At 39.8% G+C, this 24,240-nt stretch overlaps 2 protein-coding genes across 2 annotated transcripts; one reads left to right on the top strand and one right to left on the bottom strand.

Annotated features, from left to right (window-relative positions):
- Nucleotides 1-1,995: 1,995 nt before the first annotated feature.
- Nucleotides 1,996-6,097, top strand: LOC146370704 (ankyrin repeat and SOCS box protein 9-like). Its single transcript, XM_084907911.1, has 7 exons — nt 1,996-2,368; nt 2,519-2,598; nt 2,807-2,914; nt 3,364-3,514; nt 3,657-3,791; nt 4,674-4,865; nt 4,966-6,097. Exons 1-7 carry the CDS (start codon nt 2,287-2,289, stop codon nt 5,154-5,156), a joined length of 939 nt encoding a protein of 312 aa, XP_084764037.1. The 5' UTR covers nt 1,996-2,286; the 3' UTR covers nt 5,157-6,097.
- A 2,192-nt stretch (nt 6,098-8,289) lies between these two features.
- mospd2 (motile sperm domain containing 2) lies at nt 8,290-23,970 on the bottom strand. The gene is made up of 15 exons (XM_084907910.1): nt 23,866-23,970; nt 23,688-23,745; nt 23,147-23,302; nt 22,183-22,269; nt 21,878-22,032; nt 20,545-20,605; nt 20,421-20,459; nt 20,207-20,331; nt 19,344-19,517; nt 15,389-15,507; nt 11,153-11,246; nt 10,886-10,982; nt 10,181-10,301; nt 9,529-9,631; nt 8,290-8,886 (listed from the first exon to the last, which is right to left on the bottom strand). The coding sequence occupies exons 1-15, from the start codon at nt 23,896-23,898 to the stop codon at nt 8,734-8,736; spliced, it is 1,575 nt and encodes a 524-aa protein (XP_084764036.1). The 5' UTR covers nt 23,899-23,970; the 3' UTR covers nt 8,290-8,733.
- Between the last annotated feature and the right edge of the window lie 270 nt (nt 23,971-24,240).

Genomic DNA, 24,240 nt, shown 5'->3' with positions numbered 1-24,240 from the left:
GTGAGCTGTGAATGGTCCTCTGGTGAGCTGTACCAAGGGATCAGTAAACAACTAAACCTAAGTGCTTTGAGTTTATCTATTTGTTTACATTTTTCCTAGTCAAATCGAGTCGTATCTGCACTATGCCCTGTTTAAACGTGATCCACGAGCACGGAAAGCTTGGGTCTAAATGTCTCAACCCATTTCTTAGACTCGAGACAGAAAAGCTGACATGTGGTGCACTGTGCTTGCATGGGTTAGCTGAGTCTTGTATGAAGTCCAAATACAGGAGAGGTCATAGCTGCTGGATCTGCTTGCCTGGCCTGAGATCTGAGAAAACTGGTGGACATTTGAAGCAGATTTATTTGGGGAACAAAGCATCAAGGGCCTTCATTATTCTGAAATACAGAGAGGGCATTCATTCAGTTTGCAAAGAGCTTTTCTAATCCATATGCACCTTTCCCCGACAAGGCACAAAGTCAATTGTACAGCGAGTGTGTAGCCTGTTGCCAGAGATTAACAGCTCCCATAGGAATACAATTACAGTATTGATTTGCTTTGAACATCTGCTCTCTGTGACTGCCCTCTGCTGGTCTGCATATATTCTTACTGTAGCTCTAAAGAATTGAGCTGATGTAATATGCAATTGTTACATTATGCAAAATACATTTTAATAAATATTTTAAATGAATTAGCTGCTACCATGATTGATTACAGATTTTATTTTCTGTAATTCACACAGGACACAGACCAGTAATAATTAAGCAGCACATTTACTGTGTCCAGGTCCAAATGCATTTACTTTTCAGCTGTAATGTAAATAATATTAGGTAAGAAATTTTAAAAAGAAGGTTGCTTTTGGGTAAGAAAAGGTGTTAAGCAATTTATACATGAACAGTAGAGGTAACTCTAGAATGGAAAATGGACCCGTGGGTGTGCTAAATTAAAGGAAAGGCCAGCAGTACACCAATTCAGTTTTGCCAAGTCAAAGGTTCTAATACACGAGGTCTGAACCATTAAAACATCAACAACCAACAGTCAGCTGTGTAAAGACACAGCGGAGGAATGAAAAACTTAGCAGGAAAGTCTGTGTGTGTATTATATTTTGAGCTTCTCTCCACGTGACTTCCTTCCTCTGAAACTGTTGGCCATCCCCAGAAATAAAAATGAGAATGCAGAGTGTATGAAAGTCTTTGGTACCATTTTGCTGCTTTCCTTTGCTCTCTGTGTCTCATGTCACATGTGCAACGACTGTAATTATTTCGTAAAAATATAGAATAAAAAAACTGTGTCACAGGGTGAAGTTGTAAAGATTGATGGCCACAGGTAGGAATGATTTCCTGTGATGTTATGTGGTAAGCAAACCGGGACAACATCCTCCTTTCTAACACCACCATCAAAAAGTCAAGCTCCACACCCACAACATTACTGGGCTTTGTGGATCAGTTTGTTGAGTCTGTCTGGTGCTTGTTACTCTCAGTCTGCTGCCCCAGCATACCACAGCGTAGCAGATGGCACCGGTCACCGCAGACTCATAAAGCATCCACAGCATCATCCCACAAATATCAAAGGACCTCAGTCACCTCAGAAAATCCAATAATATACCATGGCATGAAGCATTATTGCTGAAGAAAACTTTCAAAATGATTAGAGCTACTTTTAACAAACCCGTTGCAACAAAGTGAGCGCTTTATGTCAAGTAACAATTTTCAAGAAAATGTAACCAAAGTCATAAAATCTGGGCATAATTTTAAAGGGCTTATTATATCTGATAACTGGAAACAATATACTGCATGAAGATCAAATTCTTTAAATGTAGAAAGTCACTCTTGCCTCCAAGTTTTTAAACCAATGATGCATAATATTTTTCTGAGGGGGGCACAACTTTATAATAAACACCGAATATTAATTTCCCTTTATTAAAGTTAAAACGCCAGAAACCCCCTCCCCCAGCGCCGCCCATGTTTCCTGCTGGAGAGGATGGGTGTGGAGGTACAGTGTCATATTACACACAAACTACAGACCTGCTCAACAGGCTCTTTCTCTCGTTTTCTGCACCTCCATTGGCTGAGACTAAAACTGCTGCTTGAAACTAGCCTGCTTCCTGAATGGCAAACACTTTGTGTGACAGGAAATAACACTGACAGAACCAAGGTCAGTCACATATCTACTGAAAAAGATCAAAACAAAACAAATGAGGACAAAATATATTTAACTCCTACTTAGACAAAGTTCAGTTTAGGTTCCATAGGCTGTGGCGAAAGACAACCAGGCCACAGAGGAGCTTTTGAACCCACACTGTGAGTTATGTCTGCTGGACAGAAAAACACTCCGCGAGACCCTACATGTCAAAGTGGAACTGTTTTTTTCTCAAACCCTTTGATGAGTGGTGAGTAGTAGCTGGCAGTGCAAGCTCACACTGCAGCTGGGCTCTATTTACTGCTTTATGCAGAGACTTTCATCCGGTCTTCTAATGTATTCATGTACCTATGCAGGTAGGTTTCTAAGTTAAATAACTATTTTATTTGTCTGCACAAAGATGTTGAGTCAGACTGGTCTCCAATTCACGAAGCAGCCTTTAACGGACGTCTCCTCACCCTGCAAAAGCTCATTGATCAGGTACAGTTTAACTGAATATTGTAAGTTGTGCTAAAAGAAAAAAAAAAGTTGCCTTCCCATAATATTGGATGTTAAATAACCATGTGTTTTTCACTATGATGTGAAACCTTTAATAAGGCGACTGTGTCCTCATATGGCAGCTTGTTTTCCAAAAGTTGCCATGTGCATCTACTTCAATGACTCTGTATGTGCTGTGTTTTGTTCACAGGGTGCATGTGTAAATCTGAACACTCTGGATATGGTCTCACCCCTTCATGGGGCGTGTACACAAGGTCACACGGCTTGTGCCAAGCTTCTGATGGAAAACGGTGCAAATGTCAGTAAAGCATCATCATGTGGTGTTGGTTTATTTGTGGTTTTTGGCTGAATTCATGAGAATCTCAAATTTAAGACGGTATGTTGTCAGTTTTTGCTTGAAAGAGACTCACAGTTTGTTCCCAAAACAACCATGTCAATTATTGCCAATATTCACTTATTGATGGGAGACTGCAGTAAGATTTTAACTGAATACACAGCCACGGTCGTGCATGGACAATAACTCATTAACAAACAAACATCAGCTGATATAAAGCCAAATTTGTCCAACCACCGTTATCAGAATGAGAATCAGAGTCAGAAATTTTTAATGATCCCTGAAGAAATTATGTAGTCACAGTCCTTCTAAGACAGTAAGAATAAGTAACTAAACAAACCAAAACATGTGTAAATATTTTTAGTGATTTTTTGATTCATTGTTAACCTTATTGCTATATCGCCATGCATCAGGTAAACAGCTCAACTGTGGATGGAAAAACTGCCCTGACAGAAGCATGTGCTCAGGGGCACGTGACCTGTGTATCACTGCTTCTTCAACATGGAGCTGCTTCCCTGGGGACCAGCCAGTCCAGTTCTCCAATTCATATAGCTGCAACAAAAGGTTCGAGGTCAGACTCAGATATGTAAAAAATCTATCCTGGCAGAAGTGCCAAAATCTCTTGAATGGCAAAAGCAGATTTTTACAGCAGAACCTTTCAAGAACATTTCTTATCATTGTGGTGATTTCTGTTTCCTCTCCCTAGGTCATCCTGAGTGCATTGAACCTCTTGTTCAGTACAGAGCAGATGTGGATCAGCATGTTGACGAGTTAGGAACCCCTCTCCAGATTGCCTGCTCCAATCAGCATCTGAGCACCGTGAGGAAACTATTGCAGCTGGGTAAGAAAGCTTCTCATTTGAACTTTTATTGCTCAAAGAATATCAATTCTTCCAATATCTTATCAATTGGTGGAAGACTTTGAGACCTTTTCAATGGCAAAAAGAGAGTGGTGCTCCATTGTGTGATATTCAGAGTGTAAGTCTAGTGTTCAATATTTTATTGAGGGAAGCGTACACAAAGCTTGCATATAAAACCCTTTGTGGCTGCAGACAGAGCTGTGGAAAATTAGATAAACCCCTACACATAACATCACATGAGCCAGCATTAGTAGGGGTTGAAGATTGGGTTTATAGAGCAGAGAATTAATTATCTTATTAGACCTGTTTGGTGGAGGCTAGCTGCAGGGGCTACTTTAGAAACTCTTGTAATATCATAAACATTACACACAATAGCAGTACAGGTAATGTAGAGGCTGGATTTTATTAACAAGAAAGGTATATAACATGGAAATATGTGCCATGCTATGGTGCTGCGCAAATGTTTCAGGCACTAAAGTGAAGATGTCTTGCAAAAATATCATCAGTACTTCAAACCTCAGTGTGCGGTAAACAAATCCAAATCATGTCAATATTTCTTGTACCAACATGGCTTTTAAGACAGTAGATCTACTCTGTATATTTGCATGTACTTTCACAAGCTACCTTACATGTTGCGCTAAGAAACCACAGTCCTTTGTTTTTTCATGTAATCCCAGGCTTGGAGATGAAATAGCATCTTTTGCAGGACTCCTTGTCCTTATTCTTGTAAATTAAAATACAGCAGTTTTTTCCTGACTTGGGTTATTCAACTGTTCTAACAAAGAAAACCTTTACCTGAACCACAACAAAAGCTTTATTTCATGTAATGTGGGGACATCATATTTGGCCTTTTCTTTTCTTCAGGTGCAAATGTGAACAGCAGTGTGTCTGGGGACTCGCCTCTGCACATCGCCGCCCGTCAGTCCAGCCCTGAGTTGACATCCGTCCTGCTTGAACATGGGGCGGATCTCTTCCTTAGGAACTCAGAGGGCAGACAGCCACTGGACCTCGCTCCGCCCAACAGCCTTACAGAGAGACTTCTGAAACAAGCAGGAGGTAGTCGAGACTTTGCACTCAAGACTTTGCACTAGGCTGGTGGCGCAGCAAGAAGCTAACCATCTATTATGGCTCATGCTTCTCCCCTGAGTGTCCCCAGGAGTGTCTCCTCTAATGCAGCTGTGCCGACTACACATCAGGAAAGCTGTGGGCAACAAGAGGCTGGGTGCGATTTGTGACCTTCAGTTACCCACAGAACTGACAGAGTATCTGCTCTACCAATCAGACCCAAGGGGAGATCTTAATGCGCTGAAATTCCTCAACCCTGCAACCTCAGATTTTGAGTCTTAAAAGTTTTTGGTCAATAGGGGGCAGACTTGTATAATCTTACATGGTGGCAACAACGTCCGTGCTCCTGGTTGATGATGAACCACAATGTCGGAATTACTTTCAGTGAAAGATATCCTATATCTTTGTTGCTTCCCTCAGGAAGGGAGGCTGGATGGGAAAGACATCAATTAGTCTTGATGTTTAATACAGGTGGATGATGCACACAAGCTACCAGACGTTAGACTACTAAAAAAACTTTCTTTTTTTACGCCTTTAAGTTTTTGTTCATAGATATTTTATGTTTCGCTTAAAAATGTGTTGCTCTTAATAGTAAGGCAAATAAAAACGCACTACTGAATGCAATGATTCCTGTTCATACCTTTGTTATTACTCAAGATTAAGACAAATATTCTAGTGTTAAGATATCTTACTAATGACTTACTGAAAAAGCTGTTGCACTCTTAAAGAGTATATTTGAACAGAAAAACAACATAATTAGAAGCACAATGGATAAAACTAAAATACCCGAGCCCAGAAAAAAAGTGAACTTCCTGTGTTTATCATGTGAATTAATCTTATGTCATCATTTCAGTAAAACCTATTTTTACATAAACACAATCAATACTCTTCTGTGTACCTGACTAAAAAACTGGGCCCTTTATAGATGCTATAGTAAAGATGCAAGATTCTGTTTTTCTTGTGTTGCTCTACGAGGGAACAAGAGCATCAAGATAGAACAACACTGTACACAATGCAATGACTTTTTCTTAAAGGTCACCACTTATGGCTATTCCCTTAAGATGCAATGAGCAAAGGCAGTGGAGGTAGACGAGTTTAAATACCTGGGGTCAACCTTTCAAAATAACCGACAGTGCACGAGTGTGGTGAAAAAGAGACTGCAGGGAGGGTGGAGTGTGTGGAGACGAGTGTCAAGGGTGATTTGTGACAGAAAGGAAGCAGCAAGAGTGAAAGTGAACATTTACAAGATGGTAGTGAGACCTGCTATGATGTATGGTTTGGAGATAGTGGTGCTGACAAAAAGACAGGAGGTAGCAGAGCTGAAGATTTTGATTGGGAGTAACCCAGAGGGACAAGGTTATATCAAAGGAACAGCTCAGTTTGGAATTAGACAGGAGGGGAAATAGATATAGTGAAAAAAGGGTGCTGAAGATGGAGCTGGAAGGCAGGAGGGGGAAAAACAGCATAAAGAAAATTCATAGATGTGGTGAGAGAAGACATGCAGAGTTGGTGTGACGGGGGAAGATAGGGTGAGATGGAGGCAAATGACCTGCTGTGGAGACCCCTAAAGGGAGGAACTGAAAGAAGGGAAAAAAGAAGATGAACTTATCTCCATTCCCCAAATCCAGTATTGACAATAAGCTGCTGGTTTCACAGTAAACATTTGTTCCAATGCAGAAACATCCATAGTTTTATTCAAGAATGTCCTATAACCAGGAACTTTGAGCAAGGCATTACTTTGTAATGCTTAGTCCTAGCAGCCTGTAAGCTTGTCAACAACCTACCAAGTAAGCACTCACTGACCCTTGACCCATATTTTAATCAATACATACAACAGAACAGGAGCCAGAGCAGAAAAGAGGCTTATACTAGAAGTAAAAAGCAAGAAATGACTAAAGCAGACAATATGACTGGGATATGGATGCATTTTATGCATCTATCATTTTTATTGGAAATGAGTAATGCCACTGTATCAAAATCATTGATTTCAACAGGTCATTTACAGATGATGAAGGAGCAGAATGTGCTGCTCCTTCACCTCTGGACATCAACATGATTTTATTCAATTCACCCACAGCCTTCTTATTGAATGCAGCACTCATTAACTCCCCATTGATCCCTCTGTCCCAATACGGCGCCCGAACTAAATCGTCACCCCCTCAAACACTACATTAACGCTCGGGGCCAGGAACACACACACACGCACGCACGCACGCACGCACACCGAGTTTCGATTTAACTGATCTTTAATGTGAAATCAATGCTACGGAGGAGTTTCTGTCTTCTGCAGCTGCTGGAAAAAAAGACGTACAATATCCACAGCTTGCAATTAGTGATATCTCGAAAATCAGATGAGGCAAGTCTGTCTGGGAATCACCGTCATATGACCACTTGAATAATTTCCCACTCCAGTCACCCTGGCTGTTTTTGGACTCTCTGCTATTCTTCTGAAATATTTCCGAGTTCAGTCACGTGCTGCATGGCACTCAGATGCACTCCAAAAATCAACCAAGCTATGTGTGATACCAAAGCTTTTACTTTTTTCCCCTCTAGAGGCACACACTCCATTAACCTCTATCCATTTTTTTAAAGTGCATTGGCACTTTTTACCCAAATAGTGCAGAATGCACTTCCTAGCAAGGATGCAAGTTTTACATCCAATGCACATTCACTTAAAGCTATCCTATACCTTCTAGAAAGCGCATACACGAAGCTTTCACTTAAAGAAAGACAGCATATTTAGAGTTACCTCTAAAATATTAAAAGCTAGAGAAAACAAAATAAATAAATAAATATTTTGTGGCATGTGAAAGCTGCCCAGTGTTCATAATGAAAGCAGGATTAGTTTAGTCATTAATGCATGAAGAATTCTAATCACCCCTAAAATGTAAGCAGCTACCACTGACTGTGAACAAACTGCAAGTTGTTAAAGCCAGGCAGCCCTTATGTGCACACATCTAATAAGCAAACCGCGATCACTCCTCGCGCCGCGGCTCACATCCTGATTGCTCCGAGCTGGATCTTGTTATAGATATCAGCGCTTCCCACTAAGCTACAAGTGGGTTGTGCCGTGTCCTTGCACTCGCCAGTAATTGCTTTGGTAATTTTAGTTTAGTTCAGTGTTGGGGTAATTAAAACAAATTGAGGAGATAGTGTAGACAGAGATCTCTTGTGGCTCCTTGCTCGGAGTGTGGAGAAGTTTAGTGAGGTCATATGTTGCGATGTTTTCAATTAAGCACCTCTGTACTAATGAGGGTTTATTAAGGAGCTTGAATATTTATGCAAAACAAGGCTGCTAAGTAGCCAAAACATCTATATTTGATCAAAGGCTGGCGTATTTAACTCCACAAGTTCATTTTTTTCCTCTTATTTTTACCTGAACTGATCACAAAGACAAAAGCCTTTTGATGTCAAATGAAATTAGATAAGGTGACCAAAGGTGTTTATTTTGTTTATATTTATATCATGTAAAAAATTATACAACGTGTTTGAAAAAATAACTAATATTTTCTACATATTGTGACTGTTGCAATTAATTTGAGTAAATTACATTTTTCCATGAGCAATATTAAAAAGCAAAAACAAAAAAAAAACAAAAAAACAACAACAAAAAAACACCAAGGAATTGATGTCACATCATTGAATCTGACTGTGTCAGAAAAAGAGAATCTCTCTTCATTTAGTTTTACTCCACAACAACTCACATGTCCTAAAGTCAGCCCTGCTGACTCTCCATGATAGCAGCTTGTGGAAAGGGCGGGAAAACATCAGATGACCGCCAATCAGGAAGTTCAAACGCGGCCCGCTGGAACTGTGTATCCGGAATTTACAGAAACAGCTGATGGGGTGCCGTTGCACATCAAGATGGCTGCTGAGCTGTTCCCAGCAGGTGGAGACACAGCAGGTTTAGCATCACGAGGACTACCACCAACACAATGAGAACCTTCTGCAACCACAGGGTGTTGTTCAGCTTCTCCTCCAGCCGTGAGGTGCAGGCTGTGACTCGCATTAGCTGGTGAGACAAAAACTGGTTGAATGACCTCGTTTATGCTTCTAAAGTGTTTTTCAAACAGGTCGTGGAAACTTGTGTGCAGGGAAAACAGGAACAGCTAACTGTTACGGTAAGAACCTCTCTTTGCTGACAGAAAAATTTTAGAAAATGAAGTCAGCATGTTCTCCATGTGTCTGCGTGGGGATTCCAACTTCCTCCCATAGTCCAAGAGCATGCATGTTAGTTAAGGGGTGATTCTAAATTCGCTGTAGGTATGAATGTAGCATGAATAGTTGTCTGTCTCTCTGTGTTAGTCATTTGTGTGATGAACTGGAGACCTGTACTGGATTTACCCAACTTTTCACCGTACTCCAGTCTGTGAGCTGAACTGAATAAATGGATGGATGGATGAGTGTCTGTTGCTTAAGTGGTGTACACACAGGTAGACATGTGGCGACCAAAGACCAAGAAATGCCAACAAAATACAGGCACTGTTAGCAAACTAACAGTTAACTGTTCCCACGTTAAACTTGAAAGATACTGTTGATTGCCATGTGACAGGGATGTATATTCATTAGATGGTTACCAATGGAGCCAGAGTCTGAAAAGTCTAAAAACTGACCAAGATTTCTGTATTTATTTATTTTTTACACCAAAACTCACCGCTATATTTAACTCCTGCTGCTCGATTGGCATTGTCTCCATTGGGTTGTCTTTAAAAGGTTTAATTGCTGGTTTAGGACTCTCCAGAACATGACAGCGCAATCTGTAGGAAAGACAATCTAATTAGTGTAGGATATCAGGAGGATGCAATCATTGGTCCACAGGAGTACTGTGTGGGAGAAACATAGTCCATCTTCCTTTATTTCCATCATTTTAGATTTCAGTTAGCAGCTGTAATCCTTGTTCTGTGCTATACCCTTTTTGAGCTCGGCACAGCAGCACACAAACTACTTTTCAACTTAACTGGCCCTAAAGCTCAAAGCTGATATCCAGCTGCAGTGTAAGTAGGTGGAGTTCCACTTCCACCACCTTTGGGATAGGATCCACTTTAGGGAAGCAGCTGAATGATATTGAGGCTGTTACATTAGCAAACTGGCAAGTGAAACAGCTGGTAGTGAAAATGAGACAGGAAGGGCTGGGACTAGCAGGTTAGTTGTGAATTAACTAGAAAAAAAGAAGTCAGACAAGGATTTCTTCTTTCTCTCAGGTGAATTAAACGAGCACAGAATCTAAAATAAGCTGCCAAATATACTTGGGAGGCATGCCAAAGTAAAAGCTTGGCATTACGTGTGGCCAACACGTCACTGCAGACCTGTGTTCCATGATTTTGGTTTTCGGTACTTCTTTCCAGAACTGTGAAAGATCTTGTGATCCAGCATTTTCCATCTCTGCAGCCATAATCAGAAACCTGTCCTGTGGAGAGGCCTGAGAACCTGCACAAAATCAGGCAGAGAAAAACAAAAAAAACAAAAACATTAACGTAAGCACAACTCACCGAGACAGCTGTTGAAAACTGAATAATTAGATTTTTGTTTCAGAAAATGCAAAAAAATAATTTAAATTGCTCTTAAAATCAACAACAAAACTAGTGCAGCTGACTGATTTGGTTCAGACACAGAAACAGAAGGGCTATGTTCACAGAAGTCAGTGTTAGATGTGACAGTTTTGGGGAGAAGAAAAAAAACCCCCACCACAGCATAAAAGTTAGGAAAAAAAGTAACCCAAAATAAGCTGCACTGGTTCCTCTGAGCGAGCTATGTTCAGCACATCATAACCTACAGCTGACATTTCGGTGCTTGAAGGGCACAAGCTGTTTCAACTCACGCAGCACTGTCAGTTGTCTGATGGTTTGTTTTGTAGAGATGATTCTTTTATCAGTCTTGAAATATGCATGTCAGGCAGGAGAAAGTGGCTGCCTGCACTTTAGGAAGGTAATACACTGAACCTCTTGATTATTCTGAGGTTCAGCATTTAGAAACATCTGCTGTGAGAAGAGTGCAGAGCTTAAGTGCAATACCTCCATGTAGTGACACAACTATGTCTACTGAAGCTCCTGGCTCACAGCAGCTGCTGCTCGGCTTCACTCTATACTTGTCGGGCGCCGTGGTCCGCACCTGTGAAGACATTAGAGGAACATTTAACAATGCTTTTTTTTCTGTCTCCTCAATTTATTGAATACATAAACGCAATAGTTAGTCTGTGAACTGTGAGATCAAAGGGAACTGGTGCACGAATTAACTGTAGCAAGTGCCACACACTTGAATGTGAACGCTTTCAGACTCACCTTAAAGGCCACCTGATTTTTGACCACATTGTTCAGGATAATTAAGCTTTTCTTTTCAGTCTCTCCAGAACCAAAGCTGAGCTCCTCTGCAGGGCTGAACAGAGAGATAAAGAGCAAAAAAAACCTCAGTGTGTAGCAGGAACTACATTAGACTGCTACATAGGTGGAAACCTGAGACACAATTTTATTCTTTTTTATTAAAAATGTAGCCAAATGTTTTGACAATGGAAACCGCTAACAAATTACTTTTCCAGGATTTTATTTAACTGAATGAAGAATCTGCTTCTTTAATTCACTGTAATTAATTGTTAGCAATTTTATCATTGAATTAAAAGAGGAAACATAATAACAGAACACTGTGGTACTGAACGAGCATGGTACATCTAAATCAACCTTTACTTGTTTACTGTCCACTTTAGCCAACCTAAACAAGTTATGTTACTGGCGCTCTGCTACAGCCCTTTTGAAAGTTTTATGACTTGTTCAACAAGCTTAGCTGCAGGGCAAAATCCGGCTGTTTTGTAAGTTATAAGGAGGAGACTTCAGCATGGGTTGTTTTTCCAAAGTCTGTTGTGTACCAGAATATCAAGCTGCCCATTAGAACACTGATGTTACTGCTACAGGAAAATATATTTAAAATAAAGCAATCTAACTTAGTATCCGGAATCAAGCTGTCCATCTTACTAGAGGGAGACCTCCTGATATTATGACTTGGATTAGAAAATATGAAATAAGATGAATCCCTTCTAGCATTTGATTTAGAGAGATTTGTATAATGTTGCAAAGGAAGGGACGAGCCATAGGAAGCCTGTAAGGGGTCACGTATGCTTTGCTTGTCGTTAGCTCACACAGTCTAACTTGGTGATATATATACATGCAGCATGCAATTTGATGAATTTGGCCTTGGTGCACATTGCATACTTATTACAGCGGGATCATATTATCTGCTATGCATGTATAAAGCTTCTCAATGATGCAGCTTGGCTGTTTTATGAACTAAGACCGCTAAGAACAAAGATTTTTTTCCCTTTTTTTTCCTTTTCCATGTCCCTTATGGTAGGGAAAAAGGAAAAAAGAAAGAGAAAAAAAAAAAGAGTAAAGCATGCTTGATCTCAAAGTGAGTCTTTGGGCTCTGCAAACCTCTGGCAAACACAAGATCAAAGACCCCTACTCTCTCCTAAAGCCCCCAGTCTCGAATGAAGGCTAACACAACTCCCAAACATAATTGCATTTAAGGCTCATTTTAATCTGTTTATCAGTATAATTCACAGCCCAGAGCTGTCAAAATCCTCACATCAAAGCTTTAGCTTTGTAAACACAGAAATCAACAGACATTATTCATGAAAATGAAGAGTACATGAAGAGTACACGTTATATACGCAAAATATTTACCCACGAAACAACCAGATCATTATGGGATTGTTGTACTCCATACTGAAATGCATATCTTCTGAACTCAGCAATCTATTTGCAATTTAATGAAGGTTCAATTAAAATATATGTTCTGTTTGACAATGTGTAGGAGGGGGACTAGCACACCTTTCTTGAAGATAATTGATCATTTGCCAGTGTTTCTTACTAATTAGCATAACACCAATTCATCTCTAGCAATGAGCAATTGACTGTCAGCATCCTTAATTCCTGCCTCTGTTTGAACAGATCAGTTGAGCTATAAAGGTACAAAACATCAATAATGACTTCAGATGCAGTTAATCTTTTTGCATATGGCTCTTCAATACATAATACACAGACCTGTGAGTCAACTGGTTATACCTAGTTACACGTATATTACAGCAAATCCTCCTTGATGTTCAGATTTTCCTGTCCTAGTTGGATGTAACTAATAAGCTGGTACACTTATTTAAACAGGGAAGGATGTAAGGGTCCTGAACAAGCTTTGGCATGTCTTACCCAAAGGGAATTGGCAGAAATATTGGAAACATGGGACAGACTCATAGATGAACCGATGGAAACTGTGTTGAACATCAAACCAGTTACCCTTTGGTAACCAGATAACACTTCTGGCTTTAGGTCTCCCAAACACAATAGAGTTGTCATTGCAGAACAAAGAAGCTGGCTGGTCTGTGTATTCAACCCAGGTCCACATCAGCTAGACTGATGCATTCACAGTCAACCTTTGCTGTTTGCAGTTAAAACTGATTCTGGCATGTTTGCCCGGTTAGTGCAGTTTTTTTTCAGGCTGCAGGCAGGGAAGAAGGCCAAGCAAATTCTGAAGCAGCTTAAACAACTAGGCTGGGTGCACCTGCAGAGAAGCAGAGTATGCTAGGTGCAGATCAGACCCCAAGAATGTTTTAGGTGTTTGTTTAGGGTGAGGTTCATTTCTAGGAATCTGCAAAAGCAATATATGTATATGTATATATAGTCCTGATCAAGTTTAAGACCACTTGAAAAATGACAAAAAATGCTATTTTGCATGGTTGGATCTGAACAAGGTTCCAAGTAGAGCTTCAACATGCAACCAGAAGAAACAGGAGTGAGACAAAACATTTTTTGAGCATCCAATTTATTGAAAACAACACTTAAGTTTAGGACCACATGCCTTTAAAAGGCCAAATCTGTGCAAAAATGTGGATTCATTGTCATTTTCTGTCGGGTAGTCACACTGTCATGACGTTCTGATGGCAAAAGCAAAAACACGTTCCCTTTTTGAACAGGTCGGGCTGCTGAACTGCATAAGCAGGGTCTCTCGCAGTGCGCCACCGCTGCTGAGGTGGGACGCAGTAAAACAGTCATTTGGAATTTCTTTAATGATCCTGAGGGTTATGGAACAAAAAAGTCAGGAAGACCCCAAAAAATTTCACTAGGACTGAGCCGGAGGACCCAATTGGCAATAATTTACCTTGATGGTCCTGATGGCTTCCAACGTTACTGATCAGCAGTTACTGATCAGCAGATCCCACCTGAGATGTTTTCTGCGTGCCACAGTGGAGGGGGCGCCATAATGGATAGAGCTTCAGGAGGTGCAGGGGTGTCAAACGGACGCTGGCTGTGCACAGATTTTGCAGAGAGCATCCCTCATGACTGAGGGCCCTCATCTGTGTGATAACAACTGGGTTTTTCAACAGGACAACACTGTTGTTGCATGTTGAAGCGCTACTTGGAACCTTGGAACATGATTTCTTGCCATTTTTCAAGTGGTCTTAAACTTTTGATCGGGACTGTATTTCTGCAGAAATGTTAACCATGGAAACAGGAATGCCTATTAGCACATGAATGTGGGGATGCTCCATTGCTTGACAGTATCCTACTCAGTGAAATTTAGTAGTTCATTAAGTCCATTTAAAAGTAGCTGACAATGGAATTCCCATAGTAGTAACCCCCTCCAAGACATAATAAAAGAAAAAAGGAAGCGCTGCAGGGCTCTAAAGGCCTGTCTGACAGGTGATCTTCATTAGGGTACCAAAGAAAGGAGGAGCTGCTGAGGCACATAATTTTTTAATAAAAATATTAGGACATAGAATATTAGTACTATGTTAGGTTTTTCCCATGAGCTTTGTGTGATACATTCAGTAAATGCAAACACATAAAAAGCATTACAGTGCTGCATGACCCGATGGCTGTTCCCTGACTATGATCTCGCCATGTAGTCCACAACACTGATGATGCAGAGTGACATTCAAAAAGCTTTCCAACCCATCAGTTACTTGTCAGTCTGCAAAACTTCATGGTTACTCCCATAAGGTGTGTTTGCAAAAAGCTAGTTTGAACATGAAATGAACTACAACTAAATGGCTGCAATTGTTCTGTCATTACTATTACACTGCTCAGCAAGCACTTTGCTACTGGGATTCTGTTACCTGTATTTTAACGAATTTTATTTGGTGATTCCTAATCTGAAAGCAGGTGCTATATTGCCACTGAAAATGCACTTTCTACATGTTCATATCGACTTTTTTTCTACCAAATTTGGCTTTGAGCGTGTGAAAACATTTTGAACAAACAATATCATGGAAACCTGAATACAAGCATGATGGGTGACTTCTGTTGGTTCTTCGCAAAGAGAGATGGACGTGTAGTATAAGCGCAAAAGCCAAGTGGCTGCTCATAAGGGGTCGTCTTGTTGGGGTTTTATCTCACATGTTGTATGGTCTTGAACAGTGTAGTATTAGAATACAAAGGGAAAACACAGCAGATGTCGCCTGCCTGTGACAAAGTTATGGGAACTCTTAAATTTAGGTGTCCAAACTAATGCAATCTTGATGAGCTATAACCTACCTAACATCTAACAGAGAACCTTTGAAGGTGGTCAGCGGCTTCCTGGCACCTTTGGTCCTGGTACTTGCATCTCCTTTATCATTGTCCTCTGACCTCAAACTTTGTTCCAGAAAATTTACCTGAAAGAACAAAAAGCATTTGATTAGAGAGACACACAATTTTGGTCATGTGACCATTATCTGGTTTTTCCCCTAAAAATGAAAAGTGTGACCTTTGGCATTCATGCAGAGAAAGCCGTCATTGGATTCATGTACTGGCATTGATGAATAGTTTTTTTGAAATGCTCAGATAACGCAACTTAATATAATTTTGCATGGGAAATTCCTATGATGATCCCTGACCGTTGTTCCACTTAGCCTCCAGAGGGAACACACAACCACAATTAGCATGTCCATGAAGATGAGGAACCAAAAGTGATCCACAAACTTGTGACTTCTGACAAAACAAAACAAATGAAAGTAACTGAGGAGTCACAAGATGACTCATATACAGCTCATAACGTCAGCAAATTGCTTAAACTTCGACCCAAATTATTCACACAAATCTCAAGACCACACACCAGCTGACAGGATAGAAGTTTCAAAATGGTTGCATAAATGGTAGTTATTTTAAAGTAGGTCAGTTCGGGAAATGGATGCTTCATGGTGTGTAAAACAGTTTGTGCAGCAAGCACAGCAGGTGAGGAATCGAGGGGAGAAAAGGAAGGTGGGCAGGGGCAAAAGTGAGCAGACTCTACACGTGACAGTATTTTCTGTGACTCAGAGAGGAAGGGAGCTTAATTTCATGGCTGACCATCATGCAACTGCCAGAATGAAGACATCAACTGCTGATGAAATGTCTCAATTTATTTATCCATTTAAAGAGCAAGCTTAACAAAATGAAATGCGAGTAGAAAAATGTAAAACATAATCAAGTTTGAATTAAAAAGTGAAATGTTTTACTGTCTCATACAGATAGTGTTTAACAGTTATTTTAGTGATAATATCATTGGCATTATTTCTACTAGATCCATACTCCTCATACAAAATGTCATTACTTGTTAAAAAGAAACAAAAGGTAATTAATTTTGAAAATTACATTTAAAAGGAATACACTGCCACAGCTGGGTACAAGGAATTAAACTAAAATTACAGAAATATGTGATTTCTACACATTTTGTAAGGCACAGAAGGACTGACAAATATAATAAAGTAAGAGCTGATCGGAGTGTTTTTTTGGTGAAACAGTTCATATCAAGGCACAAAATAAGATTCTCTGTGTGATTAGCAATGCTAAATAACAGACTTAAAAAGAGATAGTGTTAGAGGACAAGACACAGACGGCTTTTGTGAAAAGCTGCCTCAAAGGCAGGCAGGATTAAAGATTTAGTGCTATGGGTTAATAAGTTGGTCTACTGTAATATAACAGTAATTACCTTGGCAGTTTTTTAAACTGAGAAGATACAAATAATGTGAAACTGCTAATGATCAGCAGTGAGTGTGCTACGCTTTCTCCACAGCTAATTAAACTGTGAAATGAGTGTCCCACTTGGTTCGGCGTTTACAGGACATAGTGCAAATGATAAGCTGCTCATTATTAAGCTGACATGCCTTGATAACAAGGTCAGAAATGTTATGCTTTCAAACGGAGGGTCAAATCGAAATGTAAGGTCCAGGACAGGTCAAGGGATGAACATGTCCAGGGGTGGTGATGACATCAGGAGACTGTGAGGGAGGTGCACTCACAATAATTCGACCCACGTGAGTACACCTGCCTTTCCAGCCTGCAGAAATCTTCCGGACATTGAGCTCCTTGTGTAGGCGAAATCCTACACTTCCTTACCACATCCAGCCCTTGTTTCAAAACAGAAAGAAACTCAATTAGCTTTCTGAGGCCAAAAAGTTGTGCTAGTGATTACTGGTATCCAGAAGAATGCAGGTTGAAGTGCATGGTGCTGATGGAGGAACAGTCTTGTATAGTGACACAAGATGGTTGAGGAGCAGAAACGTCTACACAAGCACTGAGGAATGCGCTCAGACGGGCTTGAAATTCCAAGAGTTTCCAACTGTAAAAACACAGTGATTCACTCATAGTATGGACTACCAGAAATCAGGTGTAGCAGAATTGAAAACATGATGAACCCTACTGAGCAACCTACTGATGCACAAGCTCTCATCTTAACATTGTCCACTTCTGATCCCATTCAAGTGCTTTGCTTTTTGTTCGATTGTGCTTCCTTTATCTACCCAATTTGGTCTTTTTCCAACAGGATAATAAAGCAACACAAAAGCTAAGTGGTTATTATGCAGGTGCTGTGGATAATATGCAAACCTTGAATAAAGATGCCCGAGGCTCAAAAGGGAGCGATGGTGAATAACGTTTGCAGACTTAATTTCTAATGGGTATGCAACCTTAGGCGAGTGTCAAAATTACGCTTAATAACAGCTTACATGAATTTTTAATTACCATTACAACAAATTACCTGTCAAAGTGGAACCACTACTCTCTCACCCTGAATATTCACAACACCTAAGAGGCCATATTCAGATATTTCCTCCGTGTGTGTAAAGTGTCATCTCAGAGTGATTGTGTAACTTTACTTTGTCAGGCAAGCCTCAAAAATATCTTCAACTTTTCCACAGAGTTGACGCAAATGTTTTGATATGAAACCGGCCACCTCAGAGGCCTGCAGTACAATACCAACGTTTGGGAAATAACATTACGCAATTCATGGGATCTGTGCACGTTTTGATGATGTTATGTGGGGCAAGTTTAGGCATCTCTAACCAAAACAATGGCTGAGAGTTTGAGGTGATCTCACTTGTTACACTAAGGACATTAAAAAGCATCAAACTTGTGACTGGAAATGACTGTCTGATGTGCATATCCCAGCTCTGAAAATCTAAACCAGTGTGGTATTTATTAAAACACACTAATACAATGTAAGTGCAACTTTCTTTAACAGGCGCTTTCAGATAATGAGTATATGCTAAAATAATCCCTTTGATAACATCCCATCTTCTTCCCGCCAGGCACTTTTTGCATGCTGCTCACTTGAAAATAAGCAAGGTTGACTTGGAAGGGTGGACTTAACACTCATTTGCAAAAGGTGCTGTACAAGAGGGAGAGGGAGGTGATGAGGGCTCCAACACATTCAGTCTTTGGGGCATCTCAGCGATGGTGCTCCATCCTGCCAGGGAGAAGGAATCCAGCTCCAGCATGGAGTGGCTTAAGCAACAAACTCAACAATCTTTTAGTTCCTTGTGTGGTTGACAAAGACTGCTGAGTTTGAGTTTGAGTGGTCCATCTGTGATGCAAGAGCTTTGGATATGCCTGCTGCCAATTACATTACAAGTCACCTTCACAGAGGCAATAGGTAGCAGCTTAATGTTTACAAAAATCAGAACCATTACCTGCTGCAAAGGAACCCGATTACATGTTGTTACCTTGTGTGCAGTTTAAAGAAACTGAGTGAAAGAAGGCACAGGATGAAATAATCAGTGACCAAACCTCACCTAATCTCCCTAGAAGCAGAATGCTTCACTACCCAAATCTAAAAAATGTTCAGAACTCAGTCTCAGCTGACATCGCGTACGTATTATTGTAGGGGCTATCTTACAATATAAAGAACCTTGAGGCGACTGTTGTTGGGATTTGGCACTGTAAATAAAATTCAATTGAATTGAACTTGAGAGCAGCTACTCTAATAACAACAGAAACACTAATCCTGTCAATTATATTAGCATCAGCATTAAAGATCACATTTATTTATAGGCAATCAGATGCGATCAAACTAACTACACATATACTAAGTGTTGAGTGCCAAAGTACAGACTTGCACAACACCCAGGGAGCAGTTTTACTTTATACTGTTGTGTAATTAAATTGTGTACAAAGTTGAAATTATTTTTATCCACTATTTTTTTTCTTTGTTAAAAAAAAGTATATTAATAACTAAAATGGAAAGAAAATGTACCTTTTTGGGCTTTACTACAACATCTGAAGTGAAGCTGGACTCAAGGGCATCTTTAACATCCAAGTCACCTTCTTTGCTCTCCCTCTCATCATCACTAACAATGGGCCCGTTGTCACAGATGGGTGTTTGGAAGTCATCGTCAGGAAGAGGTGGGTAACTATACTTGAAGGAATCCTAGAACATAGCCAAATAGGTTAGGTCACCACATGCATGGTTATTAAAGTGTAACACTTTCAATTCAGACATGTCTGTGTTTTTCTAACAGATTAATCAGTAAATATGATTTTGGTTATGTAAAGAAAGAAGCAAAGTAACTAAACTTGTGTTTAATATTTAAAAAAGTTAGATTTCTTGCCATCACTGGCAAGAAAACTAATGCAGATACTGAAGGGAAAAAACAACAACATTTAACCCAGCGTTGACCTTAACGCTTCACACTGCATTTAAATCCTAATCTTCTACATCATGGTCCACTTAACATGTTCCACTGTTACTTTCTAATAGGTCTTTTTAGATTCTATACAAAATGATAGCATTCACCTGATCTGCTCTGAAAAGGACTTGTGACTCATAAAGTTTCCCATCACATGTTAGATTTTCTAAAGCCTAAAATCAGAGCCCAGAGGGGGTAGAAGACTCTAATTCCCTCTCAGACGACTTGAATTACAACCTGCTGAAAGATTATTATGGATTTTCTTTTGCTAAATCACACCCAAACCATGTGGCCTACCCCAGTTTTAATATTTCTCTCACCTTCATCACACTATAATCCCACTGGAGTATTGACCATTCCATTGCTAATGCATCTTTTGTTAAACTAATTAACGCATAATTTAAAACCATTTTAAAAAGCCATAACATACCGTTCCACCCATGTGAGGTGGCAAGTACTCGGGGCCTATGTATGTCTGGACCTCAGATTTGGATGCAAACCTAAGTTTGCTGATTGCCTCTGGACCCAACCACGACTTCACAATCTTCCACGCAGCTGTAGCAGAGGCAAATGTTTTATTGTTGAGATGTCAGAATCGTAAAAACTAGTAAGGACTGCTTGAAATTTGGAAGCCACAGTCTTACCATTCAGAATCCAAGGCATATCCACTATTATCATTTTGGCTGAAATGATTAAAAAAAAAGGAACAAGTTAGTAAGAATAATGTTTCAAAAGATCCAGATGACTTACATGACTTTTGTAACTTACATAAAAACTTTGGATAATATACTTTGAAGCAATTAATGATGTACTTCACAAACTCCATGTCCTGAAACACAAAGTGGAAGAAAGAAATTTGTGATTAATACCACACAAAAGGCTTAAAAAAATAAAATATGCATCAACAAACCCCATTCGCTGGGGAAATTTTTTTTCCCTCTCTTAACAGCCTCTACATCTGAAGCGACCCACTTAATATTATATGGAAATTCATTGCATGCTCCCCTTCTGAGTGATCCCCTGCTCAGCCTCTGTCAACCATTGTCAGAGAAAGTCTTAAGCATGTTTTTTCTCCATTTCTGAACGGCAATACTTTTATTTTTTTTTTCACAAAAATTGAATCTTTTCCATCTTGCTTTTTTATGCCATTTTGCCATTACTTAATGGTAACACGCAGATTTAACCCTCAACTTTTATCATTACACAATGCCTTAATTACACAATTCTGCAATCTTGCTAAAATCAAGTTACGTAAAAAGAGCTCCCAAATGGCTCAGATTACAGTGCATTTTCTCAACATAAATAATAAAAGGGCTTCTGATTAAAGCCCCTTAGACAGGCACAAATTTTAATCTCCAAGTCAAATGTTCAGTCACGCTTTAAACAATTTTAGATAAATATGAAAAATCTTAACCTCACTGTTTTATGATAATTTAAATTATCAGACAAACAGCAAATACGTCAATAGTAATAACCCCTATATCGTGGCTCGGCTTTACAATTGGCTAGAAGCCTCATTGCTATGCAGGAAATTCACTCCCAACCCTTAATGAGATCATACTGGCTAGCTTTGCGCTGGCTCATACTGTGGTTCAACGGGCCTCAATAAAGCTGCTTTCCAAACTGATCATCTAATCTACTCATTTTATACAGGAGCTGCATAGCTATTTATTCTTTTTGCCTTGTTTGTGTTGGTTTATTCATCTTTAATTGAGCAATTTTTCTAGGAGAGAGCCAAGCCAATGAAATAAACTCACTGACAGAGTCCTCCATCAAGGAGCCAATGCCTGTGACACAGCGAGCCTAAGGATTAGACGGCCCGCTCGAGCTGACCATCAGGATTTAAAGGTTACTTTAATCTCTAACGTGTAATACCATTGAGGAGTATCAGCCCCTGCAAGTCCACAGCTCAAGAAGCAAGAAGTATGAGGAAGGTAAACAACATTGCAGTGACAGTAACAGGAAAGCAACAGACTTATACCTTAGAGGAAAAGACTGAAAAAATAATGTGAGTTTTGAAGACCTGGATTAGACTAGAGCACAAATGGTAAATTATTTAAACACAAAAGACTTCCTCTTAAAAATAGCTTTATGGACTTACTACATTGCTGAGGCCAGAGTCCGTCATGTCAAACACAACGGTTAGAGGCATCCCAGGTTCCTTCTTTGCATACCTCTCCAGCCAAAAGGCAATATACTTTTTCTTGTCTATGACAGTCTTTGCATCCTTGACATGCAGCTTTACCTTAAACCAGACTAAAACACAGGAAACAAATTTTAAGTTATCATATTTCATTTGTATTTTTTTTTCTCAAATTGGGATCAAACATTTTTAGCGGGAAAGATAATGTTTCTAACAAATAAAGGCTGAGCTGAAGCATCTCTTTTAATAGAGCAAGTGCATACAGAGTTTGTTGCCCTCTTTGTCGTAGCCATGGAGGTAGACAGCCCCAGTTTCGAACATCCATCTGGGAATAGTGCTCTCATTAATGTCTGAAACACACATGAGGACATTCATTACATTGTTATCCAGTGCTCTCATTCAAAGAATAACAATATGCAACATGAGATTTTAGGCAAAGGGAAGAATCTGTCTTGTATCTTTTAGACTACTGCTGCCTTTAATTTCTTTGCCTCAAGGCGCAGAAAATCTTTAATTTGATTATTTTGTGTTACCCTAGTTATTAATAAATAAAACTGCATAAATTGTATGAAATATACTGTGCTAAATTTCTGAATCACTGCATGGTCCTTTAGAGAAGGTCACTAATTTGCCACATTTTAAGAGTATTATGAAGTCTTGCTATTAAGGGACCTAGATTCCCAAAAGTAGGTCTTTCTAAAACTCCCAAAATTGATGGAAAATAGCAAATTTTCTGTTAATGCATATAAATTCACGCCCCCCCCCCCCCCCCCCCCCCCACTTTTTTTTTTTAAAGGCGAAGTCCTTGAATTCCTTGTAGACTTTACTGAAGGAAACTTTCTAAAAACAACTGTTGACAAATAGAATTTGCTATTTAAAAACAGACAGTTAATCTGAAAAGTTCCTCACAAGAAACAGTGGGGATTGTTCTTGGGTGTGTGGAGAAACGGGCGTTTCCCAAACAATGATGTTCTGTCTGAACTAATGCCAGGGAAGCACAAAGACAAGCAGCGGTTTGTACTGCAGGCTTATAGACATCTCAAAATGGTAATGTCAATATTTTCACTTTTAGGAAGGGCTTGTGATTTTTGGGGCTCAAATATAATATGCATGTAGCACTGGGAATCGAACATTTTCCTAGTATTGAAACTATAAATTGTAAGCATTAACAACAGTGAGGTTACATTGTTATACTGTGACATAATGCATATCATATTAGCACCTTACCATTTACCCCATACTCTTTTCTCCAATGAAGACTTTCATCAATCATTTTCAAGGCATCATCAACATTATAGATCCTCCATGTCAGGTAGCCCTCCACCAGACTGTCATCTGTCTGAAGCCTTTCCACGTCCCTGGGGTCATACTTCTCTGTTGAATCTGCAAACATTTACACGCAGACTGAATCACATGACAACTTCAAAATCGGTTTCAATTTCAAAGACTTAAACTTTCCCATTTAAAATTCTCATAGACCCACAATGTCCATATTGTGCTGCAAACTCAAATAAAGCCCCCAGGAGGCCATGGTGTGACGGCTTAGCCTAAAATTAGTCTAAAAACTAAACTGCTACTCGGGGCAGTAAAGAGCTAACGCTTATCTGGGCTCTGGGTATTCGGGTCAACGTTTAAGCAACATGGCGTAAAGTAACAGTTAACTATTTAATGTACAATATCTGAATGTATGCAAGCTAGATGACAGCAACCAAAATGCATTCAAAAGCAAGAGATGTTATTGTCAGCTTGCCCGCAATAACTGTGCTACCTTGGAGCAACTCATTGTTGAATCTCTGCCTTATCTCCTCGATTTTCTTTTCAAGGTCCTGTCAAAACAGAGTTGTTTCAGGTTAGAGTCGTCTTTGGCTTTAATCGTATAGTCATTTATGACAATAAGTGATCAAAAATAAATAAATAAATAAATAAATAACGGTTATCAGCGATACCTGCTCTCCTTCGTGTGGCTCAACTTCAGCCATGTTCAGCTGTCCACTGGTCTTTGGCAGTTCCGTGTACTGAAAGCGAGTTAGCTGACTGTTGTTTGTATGAATCAGTGCGAACTAACTGTGAAACTGACGCCCTGTCGTTGCCATGTTGGCTCTACCGGTTTAGCCACACCTCTTCGCGTGGCTGTTTGTTCGTAACCGAGGGAGTGTTGAATTGTGTCTAAGACCTGTTAAAAGCCTAACTACTCATACAACAAGCCTGTTTAGATAAATGTTCCAGGTAGCGACACATTTCAACTTCCGTGTCGGTGCATGGTTGTTTTTCTTACAACTCTCACCCACAATGCATTTCGTCTGACAGGAAGCGTCCAGAGA

The sequence above is a fragment of the Perissodus microlepis genome, chromosome 16 (genome assembly GCF_051167445.1).
Source record: "Perissodus microlepis isolate ML-2025 ecotype Zambia chromosome 16, ASM5116744v1, whole genome shotgun sequence".
Taxonomy (NCBI): domain Eukaryota; kingdom Metazoa; phylum Chordata; class Actinopteri; order Cichliformes; family Cichlidae; genus Perissodus; species Perissodus microlepis.
This window is presented reverse-complemented; position numbering and strand designations above follow the sequence as displayed.

Coding starts and splice junctions, on each gene's coding strand:
- LOC146370704 (XM_084907911.1), top strand. CDS start 2,287: ATGTCTGCTGGACAGAAAAACACTCCGCGAGACCCTACATGTCAAAGT. Junction 2,369..2,518: donor CTCAAACCCTTTGATGAGTG/GTGAGTAGTAGC, acceptor GTCTGCACAAAG/ATGTTGAGTCAGACTGGTCT. Junction 4,866..4,965: donor ACTTCTGAAACAAGCAGGAG/GTAGTCGAGACT, acceptor GAGTGTCCCCAG/GAGTGTCTCCTCTAATGCAG.
- mospd2 (XM_084907910.1), bottom strand. CDS start 23,898: ATGGCTGAAGTTGAGCCACACGAAGGAGAGCAG. Junction 19,518..20,206: donor CACCTCACATGGGTGGAACG/GTATGTTATGGC, acceptor GCTATGTTCTAG/GATTCCTTCAAGTATAGTTA. Junction 11,247..15,388: donor GGTTCTCTGTTAGATGTTAG/GTAGGTTATAGC, acceptor CTCTCTGTTCAG/CCCTGCAGAGGAGCTCAGCT.